General features: G+C 53.0%; 1 protein-coding gene across 1 annotated transcript in view; it reads right to left on the bottom strand.

Annotated features, from left to right (window-relative positions):
- The window catches only part of LOC119969776 (fer-1-like protein 4), a 427,310-nt gene that overhangs the window by 279,107 nt on the left and 122,069 nt on the right, over positions 1-26,134 (bottom strand). The window contains 4 exon segments of the mRNA XM_038803853.1: positions 9,943-10,086; positions 10,088-10,314; positions 13,332-13,518; positions 14,529-14,712. Of these exon segments, the coding sequence (XP_038659781.1) occupies positions 9,943-10,086; positions 10,088-10,314; positions 13,332-13,518; positions 14,529-14,712 (742 nt within the window).

The following is a 26,134-nucleotide window of genomic DNA, read 5'->3' as shown; positions in this document are numbered from 1 at the left end:
CATAGTCTGCATGCTTCCCCATGCTTAGGTATGACACTCCTTCCCATATGGCTTCTCATGCCCCCCCCCCCCCACAACCACCGGGCGGCACAGTAGCAGTGGTTAGTACTGCTGCCTCACAGTTCCAGGGTCCCAGGTTCCATTCCTGGCTTGGGTCACTATCTGTGCGGAGTCTGCACGTTATCCCTGTGTGTGCGTGGGTTTCCTCCGGGTGCTACGGTTTCCTCCCACAGTCCAAAGATGTGCGGGTTAGGTGGATTGGCCATGCTAATTTGCCCTTACTGTCCAAAAAGGTTAGATGGGGTTACTGGGTGATAGGGATAGGGTGGAGGTGTGGGCTTAGATAGGGTGATCTTTCCATGGGCCTGTGCAGACTCGGCGAGCCGAATGGCCTCCTTCTGCACTGTAAATTCTATTAAGTCTATGATAAAGTATGCCACTTCACCCATCTCCTATGGCCCCTTATGCCAAGGTGTGCCTGTGAAGCAGGAGGCTTGGCTGACAGCCCAGAAATTTATTAGCCCATTGAAACACCTGACCCCAGGGAAAACATTAGAACATAGAACATAGAACAGTACAGCACAGAACAGGCCCTTCGGCCCTCGATGTTGTGCCGAGCAATGATCACCCTACTCAAACCCACGTATCCACCCTATACCCGTAACCCAACAACCCCCCCCCCCTTAACCTTACTTAACCTTACTAGAGAACATTGTTCTCTAATCTGTGGTGTTGACTGCATCCAGCAGGGCTGATAAATCCAAAGACCATAAGACATAGGAGCAGAATTAGGCCACTTGGCCCATCGAGTCTGCTCCGCCATTCAATCATGGCTGATATTTTTCTCATCCCCTCATTCTCCTGCCATCTCCCCTTAACTCCTGATCCCCTTATTAATCAAGAACCTATCTCTGTCTTCAAGACAGTGATTTGGCCTCCACAGCCTTCTGCGGCAAAGAGTTCAACCCTCTGGCTGAAGAAATTCCTCCTCATCTCTGTTTTAAAGATTGTCCCTTTAGTCTAAGATCGTGTGCTCTGGTTCTAGTTTTTCCTACAATTGGAAACACCTTCTCTAGATCCACTCTATCCAGGCCTTGCAGTTTCTTGCAAGGTTCAATAAGACCTCCTAAACTCCAACGAGTAGAGACCCAGAGTCCTCAACCATTCCTCATACGTCAAGCTCTTCATTCCAGGGATCATTCTTGTGAACCTCCTCTGGACCCTTTCTAAGGCCAGCACATCCTTCCTTAGATACGGGACCCAAACTGCTCACAATACTCCAAATGAGGTCTCACCAGAGCCTTATACAGCCTCAGGAGTATATCCATACTCTTGTATTCTAGCCCTCTCGACATGAATGCTGACATTGCATTTTCCTTCCTAACTGCCAACTCAACCTGCACGTTAACCTTAAGAGAATTTTGAACGAGGACTCCCAAGTCCCTTTGTGCGACGAGGGGCTTTTCACAGTAACTTCATTGCAGTGTTAATGTAAGCCTACTTGTGACAGTAAAGATTATTAAAAATTAATTAAAAAACACACAACCCCTGAGGCACACCACTAGTCACTGGATGCCATCCTGAAAAAGACCCCTTTATCCCCACTCTCTGCCTTCTGCCAGTCAGCCAATCCTCTATCCATGCCTGGATCTTATCCTGAACACCATGGGCGTTTAACTTATTCAACAGTCCCCTATGCGGTACTTTGTCAAAAGCCTTCTGTAAATCTAAATAAATCACGTCCACTGGTTCTCTTTTGTCTAATTTCCTTGTTATTTCCTCAAAGAACTCGAACAGATTGTCAGACATGACCTCTCTTCGACAAAGCCGTGCTGACTCAGTCCTATTTTATCATGCACTTCCAAGTACTCCACGATCTCATCTTTAATAAATGACTAAAGTCAAGCTAACCGGCCTACAATTTCCCGTCTTCTGCCTCCCTTCCTTCTTAAACATTACATGACATTACAGTGTTACATTAGCCACTTTCCAGTCCTCTGGGACCTTCCCTGCCTCCAGTGATTCCTGAAAGATCATCATCAATGTCTCCATAATTTCCTCAGCTGTCTCCTTCAGAACCCTGGGGTGTAGTCTATCCAGTCCAGGTGATTTATCCACCTTCAGACCTTTCAGTTTCCCCAGAACCTTCTCCTTAGTGATGGCCACTACACTCACCTCTGCCCCCTGGTTCTCCTGGAGTTCTGGCATCCCACTGGTGTGATCCACCGTGAAGACTGATGCAAAGTAACTATTCAGTTCCTCTGCCATTTCTTTGTTTCCTATTGTTACTTCTCCAGCCACGTTTTCCAGTGGTCCAATGTCCATTTTTGCCTCTCTCTTACCTTTTATATATTGAAAAAAACTCTTCCTATCTTCTTTTATATTACTAGCTAGCTTGCACTCATATTTTATCTTCCCCCCCTTGTTGCTTTTTTAGTTGTCCTCTGCTCGCTTTTAAAGGCTTCCCAATCCCCTGGCTTCCCACTAATCCTCGCCACTTTGTCTGCTTTTACTTTTGCTTTTATGCAGTCCTTGACTTCGCTCATCAGCCATGGATGCCTCGTCCCTCCCTTTAGCATGCTTCCTCCTCCTTGGGATGAATTTCTGTTGTGCCTCCCAAATAACCCCCAGAAAGCTCCTGCCATTGCTGTTCCACTGTCTTCCCTGCTGGGCTCCTTTTCCTTTTTAAAAAAATTTAGAGTAACCAATTCATTTTTTTTCCAATTAAGGGGCAATTTAGCGTGGCCAATCCACCTAGCTTGCACATCTTTTTGGGTTGTGGGGGCAAAACCCACGCAAACACGTGGATAATGTACAAACTCCACACGGACAGTGACCCAGAGCTGGGATCGAACCCGGGACCTCGGCGCCGTGAGGCCACAGTGCTAACCACTGTGCCACCGTGCTGCCCTTCCTTTTCCAATAAACTCTGGCCAGCTCCTTCCTCATGTCTTTGTCGTCCCTTATTTAAGTGTAATACCATTACATCTGATAGCAACTTCTCCCTCAAACTACAGGGTAAATTCTAGTATATTGTGATCACTTCTCCTTAAGTTCCGTGATCAATCCTCACATCCTGACTACTGCTTGGGGGCCTGTACATAACTCCCATCAGGGTCTGTTATACCTTTGTGATTCCTCAACTCTACCCACAGAGATTTTTTTTTTTATAAATGTTTTTTTATTCAGCTTTCATGTTTTATATTGAACAAATTACAATTGTTAGAGAGAGAGAAAAAAAAAGAACACGCAAAAATTAACATATATATTTACAGGTAAGCACCTTCGTAATAATAACTGTGGCCTCCCCCCTTTAGCCGGCATACATATTTTACATTCCCCAATGTGGCCGAGGCACATGTTTCTTGGCATTTATTTACAGTTTGGTTTTGGGCCTTAGCTAGCCATCAAAACCCCATAACGAACCCGTAGCTCCCCCCCCCCCCCGGCAACCTTCCCCCGATTCCCATCCATTTTCCCCTGATTCTTGGCCGCCCGACTATTCTTCCTCTTGTTCGTTGGCCACAAACAGAATCCGGAACAATTGCATAAATGGCTCCCACGTTCTGTGGAAGCCGTCGTCCGACCCTCGGATGGCGAATTTGATTTTCTCCATTTGGAGAGATTCCGAGAGGTCGGACAGCCAGTCTGCAGCTCTGGGTGGTGCTGCTGACCGCCAGCCAAACAGGATTCTACGGCGGGCGATCAGGGAGGCAAAGGCAAGGGCGTCCGCCCTCCTCCCCAGGAATAGATCTGGCTGGTCTGAAACCCCGAAGACCACCACAATCGGGCATCTACCCACAGAGATAATGGGCGGGATTCTCCGTTCCGGGGACTAAGTGCCCGCGACGGCGTGAACAGGGCCCGGGCACGACCTATTCCGACCCCCCCCCCCCAGCGTTCCCGCAGAGTTCCGCCGGCAGCGAGCAGGGGTGGACGGCGCCGGGCCAGGAACGTTGTGTTGTCGCGGCCGCTCGGCCCATCCGGCCCGGAGAATATGCCGCTCGCCGTTTGCGGCGGTTCTCCGAGCGGCCGGGCGTGAATCGTGCGGCGCTGGTTTCGGGGGGGGGGGGGGGGTGGGAAAATCGCATGCGGGTGTCAAGGCGGCATGGCATGATTCACGCGGCGCCCCGGCGATTCTCCCCCCCTGGCGTGGGGGGGGGGGGGGAGAATCCCGCCCTCTATGCCTTCTGATCCTATATCGCTCCTTGCTATCGATTTAACTTAATTCCTGACTAACAATGCAACCCCGCCCCCTTTGCCCATCTGCCTGTCCTTTCGATAGGACACATACCCTTGGATATTTAGATCCCAGTCCTGATCCCCTTGCAGCCACGTCTCTGTGATGCCCACAACATCGTACCGGCCAATTTCAATGTGTGCAACAAACTCATTTACCTTGTTCCGTATACTGTGCACATTTAGGTACAATACCCTCAGTCCTGCATTGACCACCTCCCTCCTCACACTTGCCACCTTTTTTGCTCTGCCTGAGGTTAGATTCCTGCCGCTTTCTATACTCTCTGTTCTAGCCGGGCTGGAAAACCCAACCTTCAGTATTTTGATAGATGGTGATGATTATTCAGGCACTGAAGCTAACTGATCTTTCGGTATTAAAATATCAAAACCATGCCAAACATCAAATGTTGAAGCTGACATGAGGGGCGGGATTCTCCCCTGCCCGGCGGGGCGGGGGGTTCTGGCGGGACGGAGTGGCATGAACCACTCCGGCGTCGGGCCGTCCTAAAGGTGCGGAATCCTCCACACCTTTAGTGGCTAGGCCCGCCCGGTTGGCCCCAATCGCGGGCCAGGCCACCGTGGGGGCACCCCCCCGGGGCCAGATTGCCCAGCGCACCCCAAGGACCCTGGAGCCCGCCCGTGCCGCCTGGATCCGCTGGTAAGGGACGTGGTTCAATTCACGCTGGTGGGACCAGGATAAAACTAGCAGGACTTCAGCCCATTGCGGGCCGGAGAATTGCCGGGGGGGCGGCCGCCGACCTGCGCGGTGCAATTCCCGCCCACGCCGAATATCCGGTGGGGGGTCGGAGAATCCCGCCCGAGATTAGTGACAGTTGGAATGATTAATCTGCGTCATTCAAGGAGTTGTCTGAGCTGAGGGGGATGGGGGGTGGGGGGTAGAGCGGAGGTTGGGGGCTGGGCGGAGTAGAGGTTGGGGGCTGGGGGGAGTGGAGGGTGGGGGTTGGGGGGAGTGGAGGGTTGGGGCTGGGGGGTGGGTGCCTCCCTTGCTTCCACACTCACTCTCCTCTCACAAATCATAACCTCTGACCCGTTAGAAAGGACAAGCAGAGATCCACTAGTTGGCCTGAAGCAGTGTGTTTCAAACTTTTTTTCCAGGGGCCCATTTTTACCAGCCGGTCAACCTTCGCGACCCACGCCTGCTGACCTTCGCAACCTACGCCTGCTGACCTTCGCGACGCACGCCTGCTGACCTTCGCGACCTACGCCTGCTGACCTTCGCGACGCAAGCCTGCTGACCTTCGCAACCCACGCCTGCTGACCTTCACCACCCACACCAGCTGACCTTCGTGACCCACGCCGGCCAACTTACGCAACCCACCATTTTCTCGTACCCTTAATGCGAGAGGTGAGCCTGCTTGGTCCTCATGATCTCACTCCAATCAGGTTTACAGGAGGAGAGGGCTATGCTCATATCAGATGCAGGATTCAGCCGTTTCCTTTGTGCCGTCTTCACTTTTGTGAGGACGGAAGATCCAACCCTCACACACGTAGGTCGTTGTGAAGGACAAAAGCAACATTTTGCACTTTGACCCCAGGTTCAGGTCTCAACACTCCCATAGATGCGCACTGATGAGCGGGCACGCATGCGCAGTGCGCCTGCATTCTTTTAGCTGGTCGATGCCGCCATTTTTAAAGCCGTTCGCAGTCGGCATTGTTCAAAGCCGACTGCTGTGGCTCTTGCGCGTGAATTCCCGTGATTGAGAACGCCGTGACGGACGACTCTGCGACCCGGCCAACACCCGCCCGCAACCCACCCACAGGGCGTGACCCCCACTTTGAAAATGCCTGGCCTAATGTGCATCTGATGGAGAATGGGGGTGGGGTTGAGAGTAGGGGTGGGGTGAAGTTGGTGGTGGGGTGGAGCTGGGGGAAGAAATTCAGGTGGCTGACTGGTTCCCCTATAATATCCGGCCTCTGGGCTTGTTCCCCAAGACTGATTTCCGCTGGAATTGACAAGCTGCTTCAAAGATCCAGGCGGCTAATCAGGCCAATTATAGCAGCACCTTTGGACTATTTCCAGATGCCGACAGCATTTTCTCAGCAACAGACTGGCTCGCTTGCTGAGCCTGGAGCCAATCAGCAACTTGGAGGCAGCTGGTGTGCAGCAGGGTGAGGGCCCTGTGACCCAATGAATGAGCCACAAGAATGACAGAGTTACAATTTCACCCAGTACCAATCCTCTGGAGGGAACCCTCCTCCATGTAGATATCCCAGCAACAGTGGACCTTGAATTTTCAATTTTGAGCAGGTTTCTCAGAGTGCCTCTATTCGGAGACGTCCTCACAAAGCCTTTCCTGCTGTAGTGCTGTAGTGATCCCTCAGTGATGTTGTTGCCGTCTGTTCAATACTCAAGGCCCTTTCATTCGGCGCCCTACCACAGGAAGCTACTCGCTATCCTCAACTGTTGCCCAATCAGGAGACTTCCACAAAGTTTCACTGTCAAGTGTGGGCTCTCAAGCTGTGTAGGTCCCAATGTTGGGTTCCTGGGACCCTGATGAAATTTAATCCAATGTAAATTCTCCGTTCGGGAGACTAAGTTCTCCTGCCAGAGTAGATTCGCTGCAGGTCTCTGCAAGCATGGCAGGGAGCTCACAGGATTCCATCAGAACCCTCGGTCACTATTTTGGGCAGGCAGCCCGATATCAAGGTTTGGCAGTGACACCTCCTCCCCACTCCCCACACCACAAATCCTGTCACCCCCTCCGCTGACATGTGAGGGCATCCTTCTCCCCCCCCCCCCCCCCCCCCCCCCCCACCGCCACAGGAGTAACAGGTCACCCCACCCCCCCACATAGCATTAACCCAGAAGGGTATACCGACCCTCCCTCACCCTACTCTCCAACAGACCCCCAACAGAAATCCCCCCAATAGAAATCCCCCCATTAGAACCTCCCCAGAGCCCCTGCCTGAAAGCTGGAGCAGCCCAGACAGTAGGGTGAAAAATCACAACATTTTCACTTACTCTTTGCTAACATCTGCTGCCTCGGCAAAAGTGTTTAAGCTGTTACAAATGCCAACGGCTTCTGGAAAGTCCAGGACAGTTCAAAGGGCTTGAAACCCCTGGACAGCCTTTGAAATGCAGATCTTCCATTTAATTTCGCACAGCAATACATGGCATTAGTCAATGATTGACAGTTTTATTGCTCCAGAGACAGCTGCTTGGTGGATTGTTTATGGATTCCATTCACGCTTGAATGCATCTCCATTACATTGCTTTGATGCTAGCCACAACGTTTATAAACACTCTTGCTGTGATTGAAAGCTCCTTGCCATATCAAAGGTAGCTAAGTGCTTTCATTTCCTCTTTTGTACAGCAGGAAGCATTGGGGGTCTGGTAGTGGCAGGATCTGCATTGGGGAGGAGGGGGTGTCTTTGCTGGAATTTGGGGGGAGGAGCTACATTACAAACTTACCCCCTTTACCCAGTCCAGAGTCCACTGCGCCGGGGCCAGATTTGGAAATACCGGTACCAATCCACACTCACCGGAGAGGCCTGGAGCATCATGGGGGCTGGAGAATTGGACTTCCATCCTCGCGGATCGGGAACCCCGCTGCTGGTGGTAGCGAATCCCCGGGTCAAAGAAGCAACTCATTATTTATTTTAAGGATTTGGGCATCAGTGGGTATCAGGCTGGGCCAGCATTCATTGCTCATCCCTAATTTCCTTTCAGAGGGCAGTTAAGAGTAAACCACATTGCTGTGATGTGGAGATGCCGACGCTGGACTGGGGTGAGCACAGTCAGAAGTCTTACAATACCAGGTTAAAGTCCAACACGTTTGTTTCAAGTGACTAGCTTTTGGAGCACTGCTCCCTCCTCAGGTGAATGAAGAGGTAGGTTCCAGAAACATATATATATAGACAAAGTCAAAGATGCAAGACAATGCTTTGAATGCAAGCATTTGCAGGTAATTAAGTCTTTACAGATCCCCGGAGCAGAGAAACTACAACATCTTCTTTGCAGCCTTCAACACGTCATCGGTGAAGATGAACATCTTGCCAAGGTCATGCCCACACCCCCACTACTTGCCTTCAAACAACCGCGTAACCTCAAACAAACCACTGTTTGCAGCAAGCTACCCAGCCTTCAGAACGGCGACCACGACACCACACAACTGCCATGGGCAGCACGGTAGCATGGTGGTTAGCATAAATGCTTCACAGCTCCAGGGTCCCAGGTTCGGTTCCTGGCTGGGTCACTGTCTGTGTGGAGTCTGCACGTCCTCCCCCTGTGTGCGTGGGTTTCCTCCGGGTGCTCCGGTTTCCTCCCACAGTCCAAAGACGTGCGGGTTAGGTGGATTGGCCATGCTAAATTGCCCGTAGTGTCCTTAAAAGTAAGGTTAAGGGGGGGGGGGGGTTGTTGGGTTACGGGTATAGCGTGGGTTTGAGTAGGGTGATCATTGTTCGGCACAACATCGAGGGCCGAAGGGCCTGTTCTGTGCTGTACTGTTCTATGTTCTAACCCTGCCAGGGCAATCTCTGCAAGACGAGCCAGATGATCGACATGGGTACCACCATTACATGTGAGAACACCACCCACCAGGTATGCGGTACATACTCGTGCAACTCAGCCAACGTTGTCTATCTCATACGCTGCAGGAAAGGATATCCCGAGGCGTGGTACATTGGCGAGACCATGCAGACGCTGCAACAACGGATGAAGGGACATCACACGACAATCGCCAGGCAGGAATGTTCCCTTCCAGTCGGGGAACACTTCAGCAGCCAAGGGCATTCAGCCTCTGATCTCCGGGTAAGCGTTCTCCAAGGCGGCCTTCAGGATGCGCGACAACGCAAAATCGCTGAGCAGAAACTTATAGCCAAGTTCCGCACACATGAGTACGGCCTCAACAGGGACCTGGGATTCATGTCACATTGCATTCATCCCCCACCATCTGGCCTGGGCTTGCAAAATCCTACCAACTGTCCTGTCTTGAGACAATTCACACCTCTTTAACCTGGGGTTACCCCTATCTCTGGATCTGTAAAGACATAATTACTTGCAAAGGCTCGCATTCAAAGTATTGTCTTGTATCTTTGACTTTGTCTATATATATGTTTCTGGAACATACCTCTTCATTCACCTGAGGAGGGAGCAGTGCTCCGAAAGCTAGTGACTTGAAACAAACGTATTGGACTTTAACCTGGTGTTGTAAGACTTCTTACTGCACATTGCTGTGGGTTTTGAGTCACACGTGGGCTAGACCAGGTAAGGATGGCAGATTTCCTTCCCTAAAAGACAGGAGTGAACCAGATGGGTTTTTGCAACAATTAATGATTGCTCCTTGGTTACCATTACTGAGACTAGCTTCATATTCCCAAATTTTATTAATTGAATTTAAATTCCCCTAACTGTCATGGTGGGATTTGAACCCAAGTCCCCCAGGATAGGCTAGGTTTCCTGCTGGGGCCATTAGTCCAGTCACATTACCACTTACGCCACGTCTCCCATTAACTAGATGGGTTTCTTGGAGAGGATTGAGGCTCAACTCAAGGAGATGGAAACCTGGTTATTTTATGGAAAGAGAGAAGCTTGATGGGCCAAACAATCTTCTACCATCTCCTGAACATCCTCGAATTCGACTTGTCACCCAATAAGCACTAGCAAAAACTCCCACAAATAGCAGCTGTGAATGGAAGGCAGCGAATAGAAACATTTTGCAACAGGTTTGTTATTGAACTGACCTCTGGCACTGGGTGGATTTCTTCAACTTCCACCTCCACTGCACTCGGCTGCCCCTGAGCATTTGAACCATCCTCATCTTCATTCTGGCCGCTGATTTCCTCTTTAGTTTTCGACTTGGATTTTGATTTCTTGCTTTTTTTTTTTCAACTTGAGTTTGCTGAAGGCACTGTTTGCACTTTTGCTTTTTGCACCTTGAATAGCTGAAATGGAGCTGAAAACCTCCACTGCCAGTGCGATCAGTATTCGTCCTCGATAAAATATCCCCTCTCTCAGTCCCTCATTCAGGTCTTTGTGAGCGTCCATTATCGTGGAGTTCTGGGGTGAGCCATAGAGGTGAATCCAGGCTGGGCCGAAGGTGGGGTGGAAACCAGCTGGAAAACATAGTCAAGGTAATCTGGGAGGTTGGTTTGCACTGGATACTCTGGGAGGTGGGTTTGCAATGGGGTCTCTGGGATGCGGGTTTGCACTGGGGACTCTGGGAGATGGGTTTGCACTGGATACTCTGGGAGGTTGGTTTGCACTGGATACTCTGGGAGGTTGGTTTGCACTGGATACTCTGGGAGATGGGTTTGCACTGGGTACTCTGGGAGGAGGGTTTGCACTGAGGGCTCTGGGAGGTGAGTTTGCACTGGGTACTCTGGGAGGTGGGTTTGCACTGGGTACTCTGGGAGGCGGGTTTGCACTGGGTACTCTGGGAGGTGGGTTTGCACTGGGTACTCTGGGAGGCTGGTATGCAGTGGGTACTCTGGGAGGTGGGTTTGCTCTAGGTACTCTGGGAGGTGGGTATGCACTGGGTACTCTGGGAGGTGGGTTTGCACTGTGTACACTCGGAGGTGGGTTTGCACTGGGTACTCTGGGAGGCTGGTATGCAGTGGGTACTCTGGGAGGTGGGTTTGCACTGGGGGCTCTGGGTGGTGGGTTTGCACTGGGTACTCTGGGAGGTGGGTTTGCACTGGGTACTCTGGGAGGTGGGTTTGCACTGGGTACCCTGGGATGTGGGTTTGCACTGGGTACTCTGGTAGGTGGGTTTGTACTGGCGACTCTGGGTGGTGGGTTTGCACTGGGTACTCTGGTAGGTGGGTTTGCACTGGGTACCCTGGGATGTGGGTTTGCACTGGGTACCCTGGGATGTGGGTTTGCACTGGGTACTCTGGTAGGTGGGTTTGTACTGGTGACTCTGGGTGGTGGGTTTGCACTGGTTTAGACCAGTTTAGTCTAAGGTAACTTGACTAGTTTAGACGGGCAGCATTGTTGGCACGGGCTTGGAGGGCCGAAGGGCCTTTTCCTTGCTGTACCTTTCTTTGTTCTTTGTGTACTCTGGGAGGTGGGTTTGCACTGGGTACTCTGGGAGGTGGGTTCGCACAGGGGACTCTGGGAGGTGGGTTTGCAATGTGTCAGTTTCAGTGAAGCAATAATATAGAAAATAGGAGCAGGAGGAGGCCATTCGGCCTTTCCAGTCTGGACCATCATTCATTATGACCATGGCTGATCATCAAGTTCAATAGCCTGATCCCACCTTCCACTGATAGCCTTTGATCCTCTTCGCCCTAAGTGCTATCTATATCTAACTGCTTCGTGAAAACATACAGGGTGGGATCTACTGGTTGCATTGTGCCCAGTAGATGCCAGGGGATCCCACTTTCGGGATCTACCTGGCTCTCCGTGCCTTGCGAGATCAAACATGAGATGTCATGATGAGAATCCCACCCATTGTGGGTGGATAACTTTCTGCTAAATCTGCATATTAGAGTGAGACAGCTAGTCTCACTTTAATGTGTTTCCGAAATCCAGCCAAGGTGTGGGATCTAACACCCTCACCTTGGAGACCTCGGGCGAGCGGCATTCAGTACTGGTCTCCACAAACGGGGACCAGATGTAACGGCACTCGTGGACATTGCCCAGGGGAACGGAGGAACCCGGCTGCATGTCCCCCAAGAATCTCCCCAGGGTCCACTGCAAGAGGGGGAGCCCCTGCGTAAAGGCACCCCCAAAGACCAGCCTGCATAAAAGAGAGGTAAGTGTATTCCAAGCACTCAAATGTGTGATTTCACTGCACTTACCTCTCTTTGATGTGGTCATTGCAAACATTTGAGTTTCACCACTTGGCCACTGAACCGTGAAGGGAGATAAATTAATCAAAGCTGAAGATGGTTTGTAGAAGCTATCAGTCACAGACCACCGCTAGAAGGCTTGGCTTGCAGATAGTGGATCTGTGGGAACCAGAGACAGGTCACAGCTGCTCTCCTTCCAGGAACGGATACATGGAGCTGCAAGGTCAGTGTTGCAGCTGTAATTCCTCTCACTGCCCTTGTCTGGACGGCTCTCTAGCTTCCACACAGGAGTCTCATTTCTGAGAAGGAGGATCTGTGCGGGGAGAGGTGGGTAATGGGCTGTGGGCGGGGGAGGGTTCTTTTACAGGGTGTCCCTGTGGGGAATCCCCCTATCACAGGGGCCCCAGGTGGGGGGCAGTATCTCCCTATCACAGGGGTCCCGGTGGGTGGGGGGGGAACGGGACATGCCCCCCCCCCCAATCACAGGGGTCTCTGGGGAGGGAGGGTCTTCCTGTCACTGGGATGGGGGGGGGGGGGGAACACCTTACCGCAGGACCTCACTATTTTCCAATCAAGATGATGGCTCGATAGGGGGATTCCCTGGGAACCCTGATATTCGATGCCATGTATAAATTTGCATGGTGTGGAACACTGAACAGCTTTCCGGTTTGTGCTCCCAGGGGGATCGTAACATAGGCTCCCAAACAGAAAGGGCATCTAAGACTCTGGAGTTACATGTAGACCAGACCAGGTAAGATGCAGATTTCCTTCTTTAAAGCACATCAGTGAACCAGATGTTCTTTTACATCAATCCACAATGGTTTCATTAGACTTTTAATTCCAGATTTTTATTGAATTCAAATTTCACCATCTTCCCTGGTGAATTTGAACCCGGGTCCCCAGAGCATTATCCTGGATCTCTGGATTACCCCAGTGACAATTCCACTGCACCACCAGCTCCCCTATAATACCCACCTGTTTAACACTGGCCTGTTTTATACCTGTCTCTTCAATGCTCACCCGATGTTTACACCTATTTGTTTAATACTATCTGAATTCTGTCCATTGGATTCAGTGACACTGCTCTGATCACATTTGTTTTTTTACGAGGCAGATATTATTAATAGGAGTCCACGATTATTCATAAAATATAGAACACGAAAAAAAGCTGACAGAGGTTGGAATCTAAAGAGGGAAACAGAGTTTTATTCTCTAGAAATATACTGGAAGTAATTCAGAGTTTCACAGATTCAGGAGTAGAAGAGATTCCATAACGATAAAAAAAAGCTTAATAAAACAAAAGGAAGTATGGACAATACTCTTCCTTTTGAACTCACCGTTAATGCCAGCATCGGATATCTCCTGTAAATCGATGAAGTGAGTTGCAACAGCAAAATCATTGATTTTATCATCATCGATGACTTGAACTTTGATACGACGAGCAAGTGGCGGAAACATCTCAACAAAAGTAATCTGTTCATTCCATTCTGGGTTTGTTGTGCTTCCTTCCACTGATGTCTCTCCCTGTTCAAAAAAGAGAACATTCTTACAGCAAGAAACTTGTTGTAGTGGGTGAAAAAGCTGCCAAATTGTCATGGGAGTGTACCTTTAAGAAATTGGTGTTTATAAAATAGCTGCAGTGATGACATTGTGTGGGTGGAGCTGGGTTGTGTCTCTGGCTTTTACTTTTGCTTTGAGCTGGAAGCTGTTTGTGGCTTTGCGTTTTACTTTCGTTTTAGACAGTTGGAAGCTGAATTCAGACAAGGAAGGTTCATTTTGTCTCTCTTATGTTAAAAGGTGTCCAGATAACTTGATAATTTAAAAGTGATAACTGCCTTGTGTAAAGAATTTATACCTATTGCTTTGTTAAAAAGGGATTGGCTTACGGATGTTGTTGGAAAGTTATTAAGGGTTGCATATAGAGTACTGTATCTGTGGGGGGGGGGGGTAGTTGTATTGGTAGTTGATAAAATGTTTACTGTGTGTTTATAAAATGTTAACTGAATTCATAGAATAAACATTGTTTTGTTTAAAAATACTTAAGGTCCCTGTTGCATAATACCTGGAAAGTGGGCCCTTGTGCTCCCCATAACCAAAATCTATTAAACGTTGTAGGTCAGGTGAACTCCATGATAAACTTTGGGGTTTTCTAAACCCTGGCCCATAACAAAATGATGCCAACACGACAGACACCATGTCCAATCCCTCATTTGTATTGTGTCCACAGATTGGAAACCGCAAGTGGTTCATTCAGTTCAACTCAGCATATCCTAGAAATATATCAGCCAGGGGTCATACTCTGGTGACCTTTTCCACTTTTAAGTCTCTCCCTGGAGATTATATGGCTGCTGAGAATGGGACGGGTTTAAGCAGCTTGATGGACAAAATGGTCTTTTCCAGCCTTTTACTTTTCAATGTTTATATCTCAACATGGCAACCAATCAGGCATGAGGATCACAGTGCTCCAGTTAAAGGTTCTACTCCAACAAACTAAATTTCCCATTTCGCAATAAGAATATATTTAATATCTTTACCTGTTGTCCTGCAAAGGTAACTTGAACATAAGGATCAATGAAAATTTTGTTCTCGCTGAGAATTTTTGAAAAAGTCCCCATGAATCCTGAACTCATGTTGGGGAGATCCTCCCCCTTATAAATCTTGATGTAGAACTTTGCCCAGGGTCTCTCCGCTGGCACTTGTTTTGGAAGCAGAAGATTCCTACAACATAATAAAATGTTTCTTAATCAAAATTGAGAGTCAAGCACCATAATGGATGAAGCTACCAAAGCTGAAAAGAATATAAGATTCTATTCTAAAGTCTTCTAGGGAGACCAACGATCATCTCTCAGGAAATGTTTTCCTCCACAAAACAATGGAGGTGGTTTCTTGAATATATTAGACAGATTTTTGATCGACAAGAGTTCTGGAGGAGAGACAGGAAAGTGTAGTTAAGCCCACAATCATTCAAAGCTTATTGAATGGGAAAGCAGGTTCAAGGGGCCAAATGGCCTATTCTTGGTCCTATTTCTTATGATTTTATGAGATTAACGGAGAAATGGAAATTGCTTTTAAAAACTTGAATTAGGAGGGAACATTCCAGAAGAGAGGTCTTCAAAGTTTCCAGATCTTCAGAAGGAGAAGTTAAAGTTGAAGATATGGCAAAGAATTTTCACTAAATATGGAATGGCATATTTATTTAGGCCCCGGTTGAGTCTGGGATTGTTCAAAGTGACTTTTGTAAAGCGAAGGGAGTCCGACAAGTTACTCAGATGTCTTTTTATTCAGCAAACAACGTTACCTACAGGAGGCACAGTATAATAAATCTCACCGGGTCTTCTCTGCTTAGCCCCACACTGCCTGAACTTTTATATCAGAGATAATAAGTTACCCCACCCATAGTGGGATTGGGGGGGGAGGGGGGGGGGGGGGTTGCAGCACCAATGAGAACAGGGAAACAATCATCCCCAGCTGGATGTGTCCCATGCAACTTATTCTACAGTGAGGTCATTCCCGAGGACCCAGCTTCTCAACCTTGCCCCTCGCTTGAGGTGGTGATCCTCAGGTTAAATCACACCAATAATCATTGGGGCTCACCCCCCCACAACCCCCACCCCCATAAGGATTGGGGTTTCACTCACCCAACGTAACGCAAACCCAACCCACAACGGGGCTCCCCAGAGGAACCACCCCTAGCTAGGGGGCAATGCCAGGGCACTACCATAGTATGCCCCTCTCCCCCTGGGGTCGATACTAACATTTGTGTCCTCCGGGGGAGACACTCACGACCAATGTTGTTTTGCAGAACCCTGGGCACAATTCTCCCATCGGGAGACTAAGTCCCGATGGCGGAGTGAAAACCTGAGTGTTTCACTCCAGCGTCGGAGGCTGCTCCCAGCCCCCTAATCTCCGGCCCACGGGTGGGCTAGGAGCCGGTGCCGCGTAAATGACGTCACCCGCGTATGTGCAGGTTGGCCGGTGCCAACCCCTTTTGAGGCCCCCCTCCGTGCAAGAACACTCCTCCCCCTCCCACAGCCCGCCCCCCCCCCAGCCCAGCGTTCCCGCGCTGTTCCCGCGCTGTTCCCGCCGGCAGCGGCCAAGTGTGGATGGCGCCGGAGGGAAACTGTCGTGTTGGGCAGGCCGCTCGCCCCATCCGGGCCAGAGATTCGGCGCTCGCCCGTTACAAACGGAAAGCGGCGATTCTCCCAGCGACCAGCCGTGAATCTCGCTGCGCCGGTTTGGGGTCGGTGGGAGAATCACGCGCGGGTGCTGGGATGGCGTGGCGGGACTCGCTTGGCGCCCCGGTGATTCTCCTACCCGGCGTGGAAAAGTTTGCAACTACCTTCTCCCTCTCTCCCAAAAATACCGCTCCCAAACACAAACACGCCGCTCCCAAACACACGCACACTGCTCCTAAACACACGCACACCGCTCCCAAACACAAACACGCCGCTCCCAAACACACGCACACCGCTCCCAAACACAAACACGCCGCTCCCAAACACAAACACACCGCTCCCAAACACAAACACGCCGCTCCCAAACACAAACACACCGCTCCCAAACACAAACACGCCGCTCCCAAACACACGCACACCGCTCCCAAACACACGCACACCGCTCCCAAACACAAACACGCCGCTCCCAAACACAAACACACCGCTCCCAAACACAAACACGCCGCTCCCAAACACACGCACACCGCTCCCAAACACACGCACACTGCTCCCAAACACACGCACACCGCTCCCAAACACAAACACGCCGCTCCCAAACACACGCACACTGCTCCCAAACACAAACACGCCGCTCCCAAACACACGCACACCGCTCCCAAACACACGCACACTGCTCCCAAACACACGCACACCGCTCCCAAACACACGCACACCGCTCCCAAACACAAACACGCCGCTCCCAAACACACGCACACTGCTCCCAAACACAAACACGCCGCTCCCAAACACACGCACACCGCTCCCAAACACACGCACACTGCTCCCAAACACACGCACACCGCTCCCAAACACACGCACACCGCTCCCAAACACAAACACGCCGCTCCCAAACACACGCACACCGCTCCCAAACACACGCACACCGCTCCCAAACACACGCACACCGCTCCTAAACACACGCACACCGCTCCCAAACACACGCACACCGCTCCCAAACACACGCACACCGCTCCCAAACACACGCACACCGCTCCCAAACACACGCACACCGCTCCTAAACACACGCACACTGCTCCCAAACACAAACACACTGCTCCCAAACACACGCACACCGCTCCGAAACACACGCACACCGCTCCCAAACACACGCACACCGCTCCCAAACACACACGCACACCGCTCCTAAACACACGCACACCGCTCCCAAACACAAACACACTGCTCCCAAACACACGCACACCGCTCCGAAACACACGCACACCGCTCCCAAACACAAACACACCGCTCCCAAACACACGCACACCGCTCCGAAACACACGCACACCGCTCCTAAACACACGCACACTGCTCCCAAACACAAACACACCGCTCCTAAACACACGCACACTGCTCCCAAACACAAACACACTGCTCCCAAACACACGCACACCGCTCCGAAACACACGCACACCGCTCCCAAACACAAACACACTGCTCCCAAACACAAACACACCGCTCCTAAACACACGCACACTGCTCCCAAACACAAACACACTGCTCCCAAACACACGCACACCGCTCCGAAACACATGCACACCGCTCCCAAACACAAACACACCGCTCCCAAACACACGCACACCGCTCCCAAACACAAACACGCCGCTCCCAAACACACGCACACTGCTCCCAAACACAAACACACCGCTCCCAAACACAAACACACCGCTCCCAAACACACGCACACCGCTCCCAAACACACGCACACTGCTCCCAAACACAAACACACCGCTCCCAAACACAAACACACCGCTCCCAAACACACGCACACCGCTCCCAAACACACGCACACTGCTCCCAAACACAAACACACCGCTCCCAAACACAAACACACCGCTCCCAAACACAAACACACCGCTCCCAAACACACGCACACCGCTCCCAAACACAAACACGCCGCTCCCAAACACACGCACACCGCTCCCAAACACACGCACACCGCTCCCAAACACACGCACACCGCTCCCAAACACACACACACCGCTCCCAAACACCGCCCCCAAACACCTCTCCCAAACACCGCCCCCCAAACACCGCTCCCAAACAGACGCACACCGCTCACAAACACACGCACACCGCTACAAAAACAGACACACCGCTCCCAAACACCGCCCCCCAAACACCGCTCCTAAACACCGATCCCAAACACCGCTCCCAAACACCGCTCCCAAACACCGCTCCTAAACACCGATCCCAAACACACACCCACCTCTCCCAAACACACACACACCGCTCCCAAACACCTCTCCCAAACACCGCTCCCAAACACCGCCCCCCAAACACCGCTCCCAAACACCGATCCCAAACACACACCCACCTCTCCCAAACACACACACACCGCTCCCAAACACCTCTCCCAAACACCGCTCCCAAACACCGCCCCCCAAACACCGCTCCCAAACACCGATCCCAAACACACACCCACCTCTCCCAAACACACACACACCGCTCCCACACACACCGCTCCCGCACACACACTGCTCCCACACACACCGCTCCCACACACACACAGCTGCCACACACCGCTCCCAAACACCGCCCCCAAACACCTCACCCAAACACCGCTCCCAAACACCGCTCCCAAACACCGCCCCCCAAACACCGCTCCCAAACAGACGCACACCGCTCACAAACACACGCACACCGCTACAAACATAGACACACCGCTCCCAAACACCGCCCCCCAAACACCGCTCCCAAACACCGCTCCTAAACACCGATCCCAAACACCGCCCCCCAAACACCGCTCCTAAACACCGATCCCAAACACCGCTCCCAAACACCGCTCCTAAACACCGATCCCAAACACACACCCACCTCTCCCAAACACACACACACCGCTCCCAAACACCTCTCCAAAACACCGCTCCCAAACACCGCCCCCCAAACACCGCTCCCAAACACCGATCCCAAACACACACCCACCTCTCCCAAACACACACACACCGCTCCCACACACACCGCTCCCGCACACACACACTGCTCCCACACACACCGCTCCCACACACACACAGCTGCCACACACCGCTCCCAAACACCGCCCCCAAACACCTCACCCAAACACCGCTCCCAAACACCGCCCCCCAAACACCGCTCCCAAACAGACGCACACCGCTCACAAACACACGCACACCGCTACAAACATAGACACACCGCTCCCAAACACCGCCCCCCAAACACCGCTCCCAAACACCGCTCCTAAACACCGATCCCAAACACCGCTCCCAAACACCGCTCCTAAACACCGATCCCAAACACACACCCACCTCTCCCAAACACACACACACCGCTCCCAAACACCTCTCCCAAACACCGCTCCCAAACACCGCCCCCCAAACACCGCTCCCAAACACCGATCCCAAACACACACCCACCTCTCCCAAACACACACACACCGCTCCCACACACACACCGCTCCCGCACACACACCGCTCCCGCACACACACACTGCTCCCACACACACCGCTCCCACACACACACAGCTGCCACACACACAAACCGCGCCCGAACACACACACCGCTCCAGCACACACACACTGCTCCCACACACACACACCGTTCCCACACACACCGCTCCCAAACACACACACACCGCTCCCACACACACACACACCGCTCCCAAACACACACACACCGCTCCCACACACACACACACCGCTCCCAAACAAACACACACACACACCGCTCCCACACACACACACACACCGCTCCCACACACACACACACCGCTCCCAAACACACACACACCGCTCCCACACACACACACACCGCTCCCAAACACACACACACCGCTCCCACACACACACACACCGCTCCCACACACACACACACCGCTCCCAAACACACACACACCGCTCCCACACACACACACACCGCTCCCAAACACACGCACACTGTTCCCAAACACACACACACTGCTCCCAAACACACACACCGTTCCCAAACACACACGCACCGTTCCCAAACACACATACCGTTCCCAAACACACACCATTCCCAAACACACACGCACCGTTCCCAAACACACACACCGTTCCCAAACACACACACCGCTCCTAAACACACACGCACCGCTCCCAAATACACACACTGCTCCCAAACACACACGCACCGCTCCCAAACACCGCTCCCAAACACCGCTCCCAAACACACACACCGCTCCCAAACACACACACACCGCTCCCAAACACACGCACACTGCTCCCAAACACCGCCCCCAAACACCTCTCCCAAACACCGCCCCCCAAACACCGCTCCCAAACAGACGCACACCGCTCCTAAACACACACACACCGCTCCTAAACACACACACACCGCTCCTAAACACACGCACACTGCTCCCAAACACCGCCCCCCAAACACCTCTCCCAAACACCGCCCCCCCAAACACCGCTCCCAAACAGACGCACACCGCTCACAAACACACGCACACCGCTACAAACACAGACACACCGCTCCCAAACACCGCCCCCCCAAACACCGCTCCTAAACACCGCTCCCAAACACCGCCCCCCCAAACACCGCTCCTAAACACCGATCCCAAACACACACCCACCTCTCCCAAACACACACACACCGCTCCCAAACACCTCTCCCAAACACTGCTCCCAAACACCGCCCCCCAAACACCGCTCCCAAACACCGATCCCAAACACACACCCACCTCTCCCAAACACACACACACCGCTCCCAAACACCTCTCCCAAACACCGCTCCCAAACACCGCCCCCCAAACACCGCTCCCAAACACCGATCCCAAACACACACCCACCTCTCCCAAACACACACACACCGCTCCCACACACACCGCTCCCGCACACACACACTGCTCCCACACACACCGCTCCCACACACACACAGCTGCCACACACCGCTCCCAAACACCGCCCCCAAACACCTCACCCAAACACCGCTCCCAAACACCGCCCCCCAAACACCGCTCCCAAACAGACGCACACCGCTCACAAACACACGCACACCGCTACAAACATAGACACACCGCTCCCAAACACCGCCCCCCCAAACACCGCTCCCAAACACCGCTCCTAAACACCGATCCCAAACACCGCCCCCAAACACCGCTCCTAAACACCGATCCCAAACACCGCTCCCAAACACCGCTCCTAAACACCGATCCCAAACACACACCCACCTCTCCCAAACACACACACACCGCTCCCAAACACCTCTCCTAAACACCGCTCCCAAACACCGCCCCCCAAACACCGCACCCAAACACCGATCCCAAACACACACCCACCTTTCCCAAACACACACACACCGCTCCCACACACACCGCTCCCGCACACACACACTGCTCCCACACACACCGCTCCCACACACACACAGCTGCCACACACCGCTCCCAAACACCGCCCCCAAACACCTCACCCAAACACCGCTCCCAAACACCGCCCCCCAAACACCGCTCCCAAACAGACGCACACCGCTCACAAACACACGCACACCGCTACAAACATAGACACACCGCTCCCAAACACCGCCCCCCCAAACACCGCTCCCAAACACCGCTCCTAAACACCGATCCCAAACACCGCTCCCAAACACCGCTCCTAAACACCGATCCCAAACACACACCCACCTCTCCCAAACACACACACACCGCTCCCAAACACCTCTCCCAAACACCGCTCCCAAACACCGCCCCCCAAACACCGCTCCCAAACACCGATCCCAAACACACACCCACCTCTCCCAAACACACACACACCGCTCCCACACACACACCGCTCCCGCACACACACACTGCTCCCACACACACCGCTCCCACACACGCAAACCGCGCCCGAACACACACACCGCTCCCGCACACACACACCGCTCCCACACACACACACTGCTCCCACACACACACCGTTCCCACACACACCGCTCCCAAACACACACACACCGCTCCCACACACACACACACCGCTCCCACACACACACACACCGCTCCCAAACACACACACACCGCTCCCACACACACACACCGCTCCCACACACACACACCGCTCCCAAACACACACACACACACACCGCTCCCACACACACACACCGCTCCCACACACGCACACTGTTCCCAAACACACACACACTGCTCCCAAACACACACGCACCGTTCCCAAACACACACACCGCTCCCAAACACACACACCGCTCCCAAACACCCGTCCCAAACACCCGTCCCACACACACATACCGCTACCAAACACAAACACACCACTCCCAAACACACACACGCCGCTCCTAAACACACACGCACCGCTCCCAAATACACACACTGCTCCCAAACACACACGCACCGCTCCCAAACACCGCTCCCAAACACCGCTCCCAAACACACGCACCGCTCCCAAACACACACACGCCGCTCCTAAACACACACGCACCGCTCCCAAACACACACACGCCGCTCCTAAACACACACGCACCGCTCCCAAACACACACACGCCGCTCCTAAACACACACGCACCGCTCCCAAATACACACACTGCTCCCAAACACACACGCACCGCTCCCAAACACCGCTCCCAAACACCGCTCCCAAACACACACACTGCTCCCAAACACACACACCGCTCCCAAACACACACAGACCGCTCCCAAACACACACACCGTTCCCACACATACACAGACCGCTCCCAAACACACGCACCGCTCCCAAACACCGCTCCCACACGCACACTGTTCCCAAACACACATACCGTTCCCAAACACACACGCACCGCTCCCAAATACACACACACCGCTCCCAAACACTGCTCCCAAAAACACACACACCGCTCCTAAACACACACACACCGCTTCCAAACACACACCCACCACTCCCAAACACCACTCCCAAACACACACTGCTCCAAAACACACGCACACTGCTCCCAAACACACACACCGCTCCTAAACACCGCACTCAAACACCGCTCCCAAACACCGCTCCCAAACACACACTGCTCCCAAACACACGCACACTGCTCCCAAACACACACACCGCTCCTAAACACCGCACTCAAACACCGCTCCCAAACACCGCTCCCAAACACACACTGCTCCCAAACACACGCACACTGCTCCCAAACACACGCACACCGCTCCCAAACACACACACCGCTCCTAAACACCGCACTCAAACACCGCTCCCAAACACCGCTCCCAAACAGCGCTCCCAAACACACACTGCTCCCAAACACACGCACACCGCTCCCAAACACACGCACCGCTCCCAAACACACACACCGCTCCCAAACAGCGCTCCCAAACACCGCTCCCACACACACATACCGCTACCAAAAACACACATCGTTCCCAAAAACACACACACCGCACCTAAACACACACACACCGCTTCCAAACACACACCCACCGCTCCTAAACACCGCACTCAAACACCGCTCCCAAACACCGCTCCCAAACAGCGCTCCCAAACACACACTGCTCCCAAACACACGCTCACTGCTCCCAAACACACGCACACCGTTCCCAAACACACACACCGCTCCTAAACACCGCTCCCAAACACACACTGCTCCCAAAGAGACACACACCCCTCCCAAACACCGCCCCCAAATACACACACACCCCTCCCAAACATCGCCCCCAAGCACCGCCCCAAACACCGTCCCCATGCACCGCAACTAAACACACACACACCGATCCCAAACACCTCCCCCAAATGCCTCCCCCAAACACAGCTCCCAAACACACACACACCCCTCCCAAACACCGCCCCCAAATACACACACACCCCTCCCAAACACCGCCCCCAAACACCGCCCCCAAACACCGCCCCCAAAGATCACTACCCCCCCCCTCATTTGCGGAAAGGTTTGCAACTACCTTCTCCCTCTCTCCCAAAAACACCGCTCCCAAACATGCGTACGCCGCTCCCAAACACCGCCCCCAAACACCGCTCCTAAGCACACACACAACGTTCCCAAACACACACACACCATTCCCAAACGCACACATACCGTTCCCAAACACAGACTCATCGCTCCCAAACACACACGCACCATTTCAAACACACACACACACACTGTTCCCAAACACACACGCATCACTCCCAAACACCACACCCAAACACCGCTCCCAAACACACACTGCTCCCAAACACAAGCACACTGTTCCCAAACACACACACCGCTCCTAAACACTGCTCCCAAACATCGCTCCCAAACACTGCTCCCAAACACACTCAAACTGTTCCCAAACAGACACACACCCCTCCCAAACACCGCTCCCAAACAGACACACACCCCTCCCAAACACCGCCCCCAAATACACACACACCCCTCCAAAACACCGCCCCCAAACACCGCCCCCAAGCACCGTTCCCAAACAGCGTCCCTCAGCACCGCAACTAAACACACACACATCGCTCCCAAACACCTCCCCCAAACGCCTCCCCCAAACACCTCCCCCAAACACCACTCCCAAACACATACACACCACTCCAAACACCGCCCCCAAACACCGTCCCCAAACACCTCCCCCAAACGCCTCCCCCAAACGCCTCCCCCAAACACATACACACCACTCCAAACACCGCCCCCAAACACCGTCCCCAAACGCCTCCCCCAAACGCCTCCCCCAAACACCACTCCCAAACACACACACAGCGCTTACAAACACCTCCCCCAAACACCGTCCCCAAACACCATCCCCAAACACCATCCCCAAACACACACACAGCGCTCTCAAACACCTCCCCCAAACACCTCCCAAAAACATCGCCTCTAAATACCGTCCCCAAACACCGCCCCCAAACACCGCACCCAAAGACCATTACCCCCCCTCATTTGTGGAAAAGTTTGCAACTACCTTCTCTCTCTCTCCCAAAAACACCGCTCCCAAACAGACACATACCCCTCCCAAACACCGCTCCAAAACACACACCCCTCCGAAACACCGCTCCCAAACAGACACACACCCCTCCCAAACACCACTCCCAAATACACACACACCCCTCCCAAACATCGCTCCCAAACATCGCCCCCAAATACACACGCACCCCTCCCAAACATCGCTCCCAAACATCGCCCCCAAAGACCACTAATCCCCCCTCATTTGTGGAAAAGTTTGCAACTACCTTCTCCCTCTCTCCCAAAAACACCGCTCCCAAACAGACACATACCCCTCCCAAACACCGCTCCAAAACACCGTCCCCAAACACCGTCCCCATACACCGCAACTAAACACACACACACCGCTCCCAAACACCTCCCCCCAAATGCCTCCCCCAAACACATACACACCACTCCCAAACATCACCCCTAAACACCGCCCCCAAAGATCACTACCCCCCCTCATTTGTGGAAAAGTTTGCAACTACCTTCTCCCTCTCTCCCAAAAACACCGCTCCCAAACATATGCACACCGCTCCCAAACACCGCTCCCAAACACTGCTTCCAAACATCGCTCCCAAACACACACTGCTCCCAAACACACTCAAACCGTTCCCAGACACACACCCCCCCCCCCAAAACACCGCTCCCAAACAGACACACACCCCTCCCAAACACCGCCCCCAAATACACACATACCCCTCCCAAACACCGCCCCCAAGCACCGCTCCCAAACACCGTCCCCAAGCACCGCAACTAAACACACACACCGCTCCCAAACACCTCCCCCAAACGCCTCCCCCAAACACCACTCCCAAACACATACACACCACTCCCAAACACCGCCCCCAAACACCGTCCCCAACACCACCCCCAAACACACACACAGCGCTCACAAACACCTCCCCCAAACACCTCCCAAAAACATCGCCCCAAACACCGCCCCCAAAGACCACTACTCCCCCCCCCCCCATTTGTGGAAAAGTTTGCAACTACCTTCTCCCTCTCTCCCAAAAACACAGCTCCCAAACAGACACACACCCCTCCCAAACACCGCTCCCAAACAGACACACACCCCTCCCAA

This window comes from Scyliorhinus canicula, chromosome 7, assembly GCF_902713615.1.
Source record: "Scyliorhinus canicula chromosome 7, sScyCan1.1, whole genome shotgun sequence".
Classification (NCBI taxonomy): domain Eukaryota; kingdom Metazoa; phylum Chordata; class Chondrichthyes; order Carcharhiniformes; family Scyliorhinidae; genus Scyliorhinus; species Scyliorhinus canicula.
The sequence above is the reverse complement of the archived record's forward strand: the minus strand, read 5'-3'. Positions and strand labels throughout refer to the sequence as shown.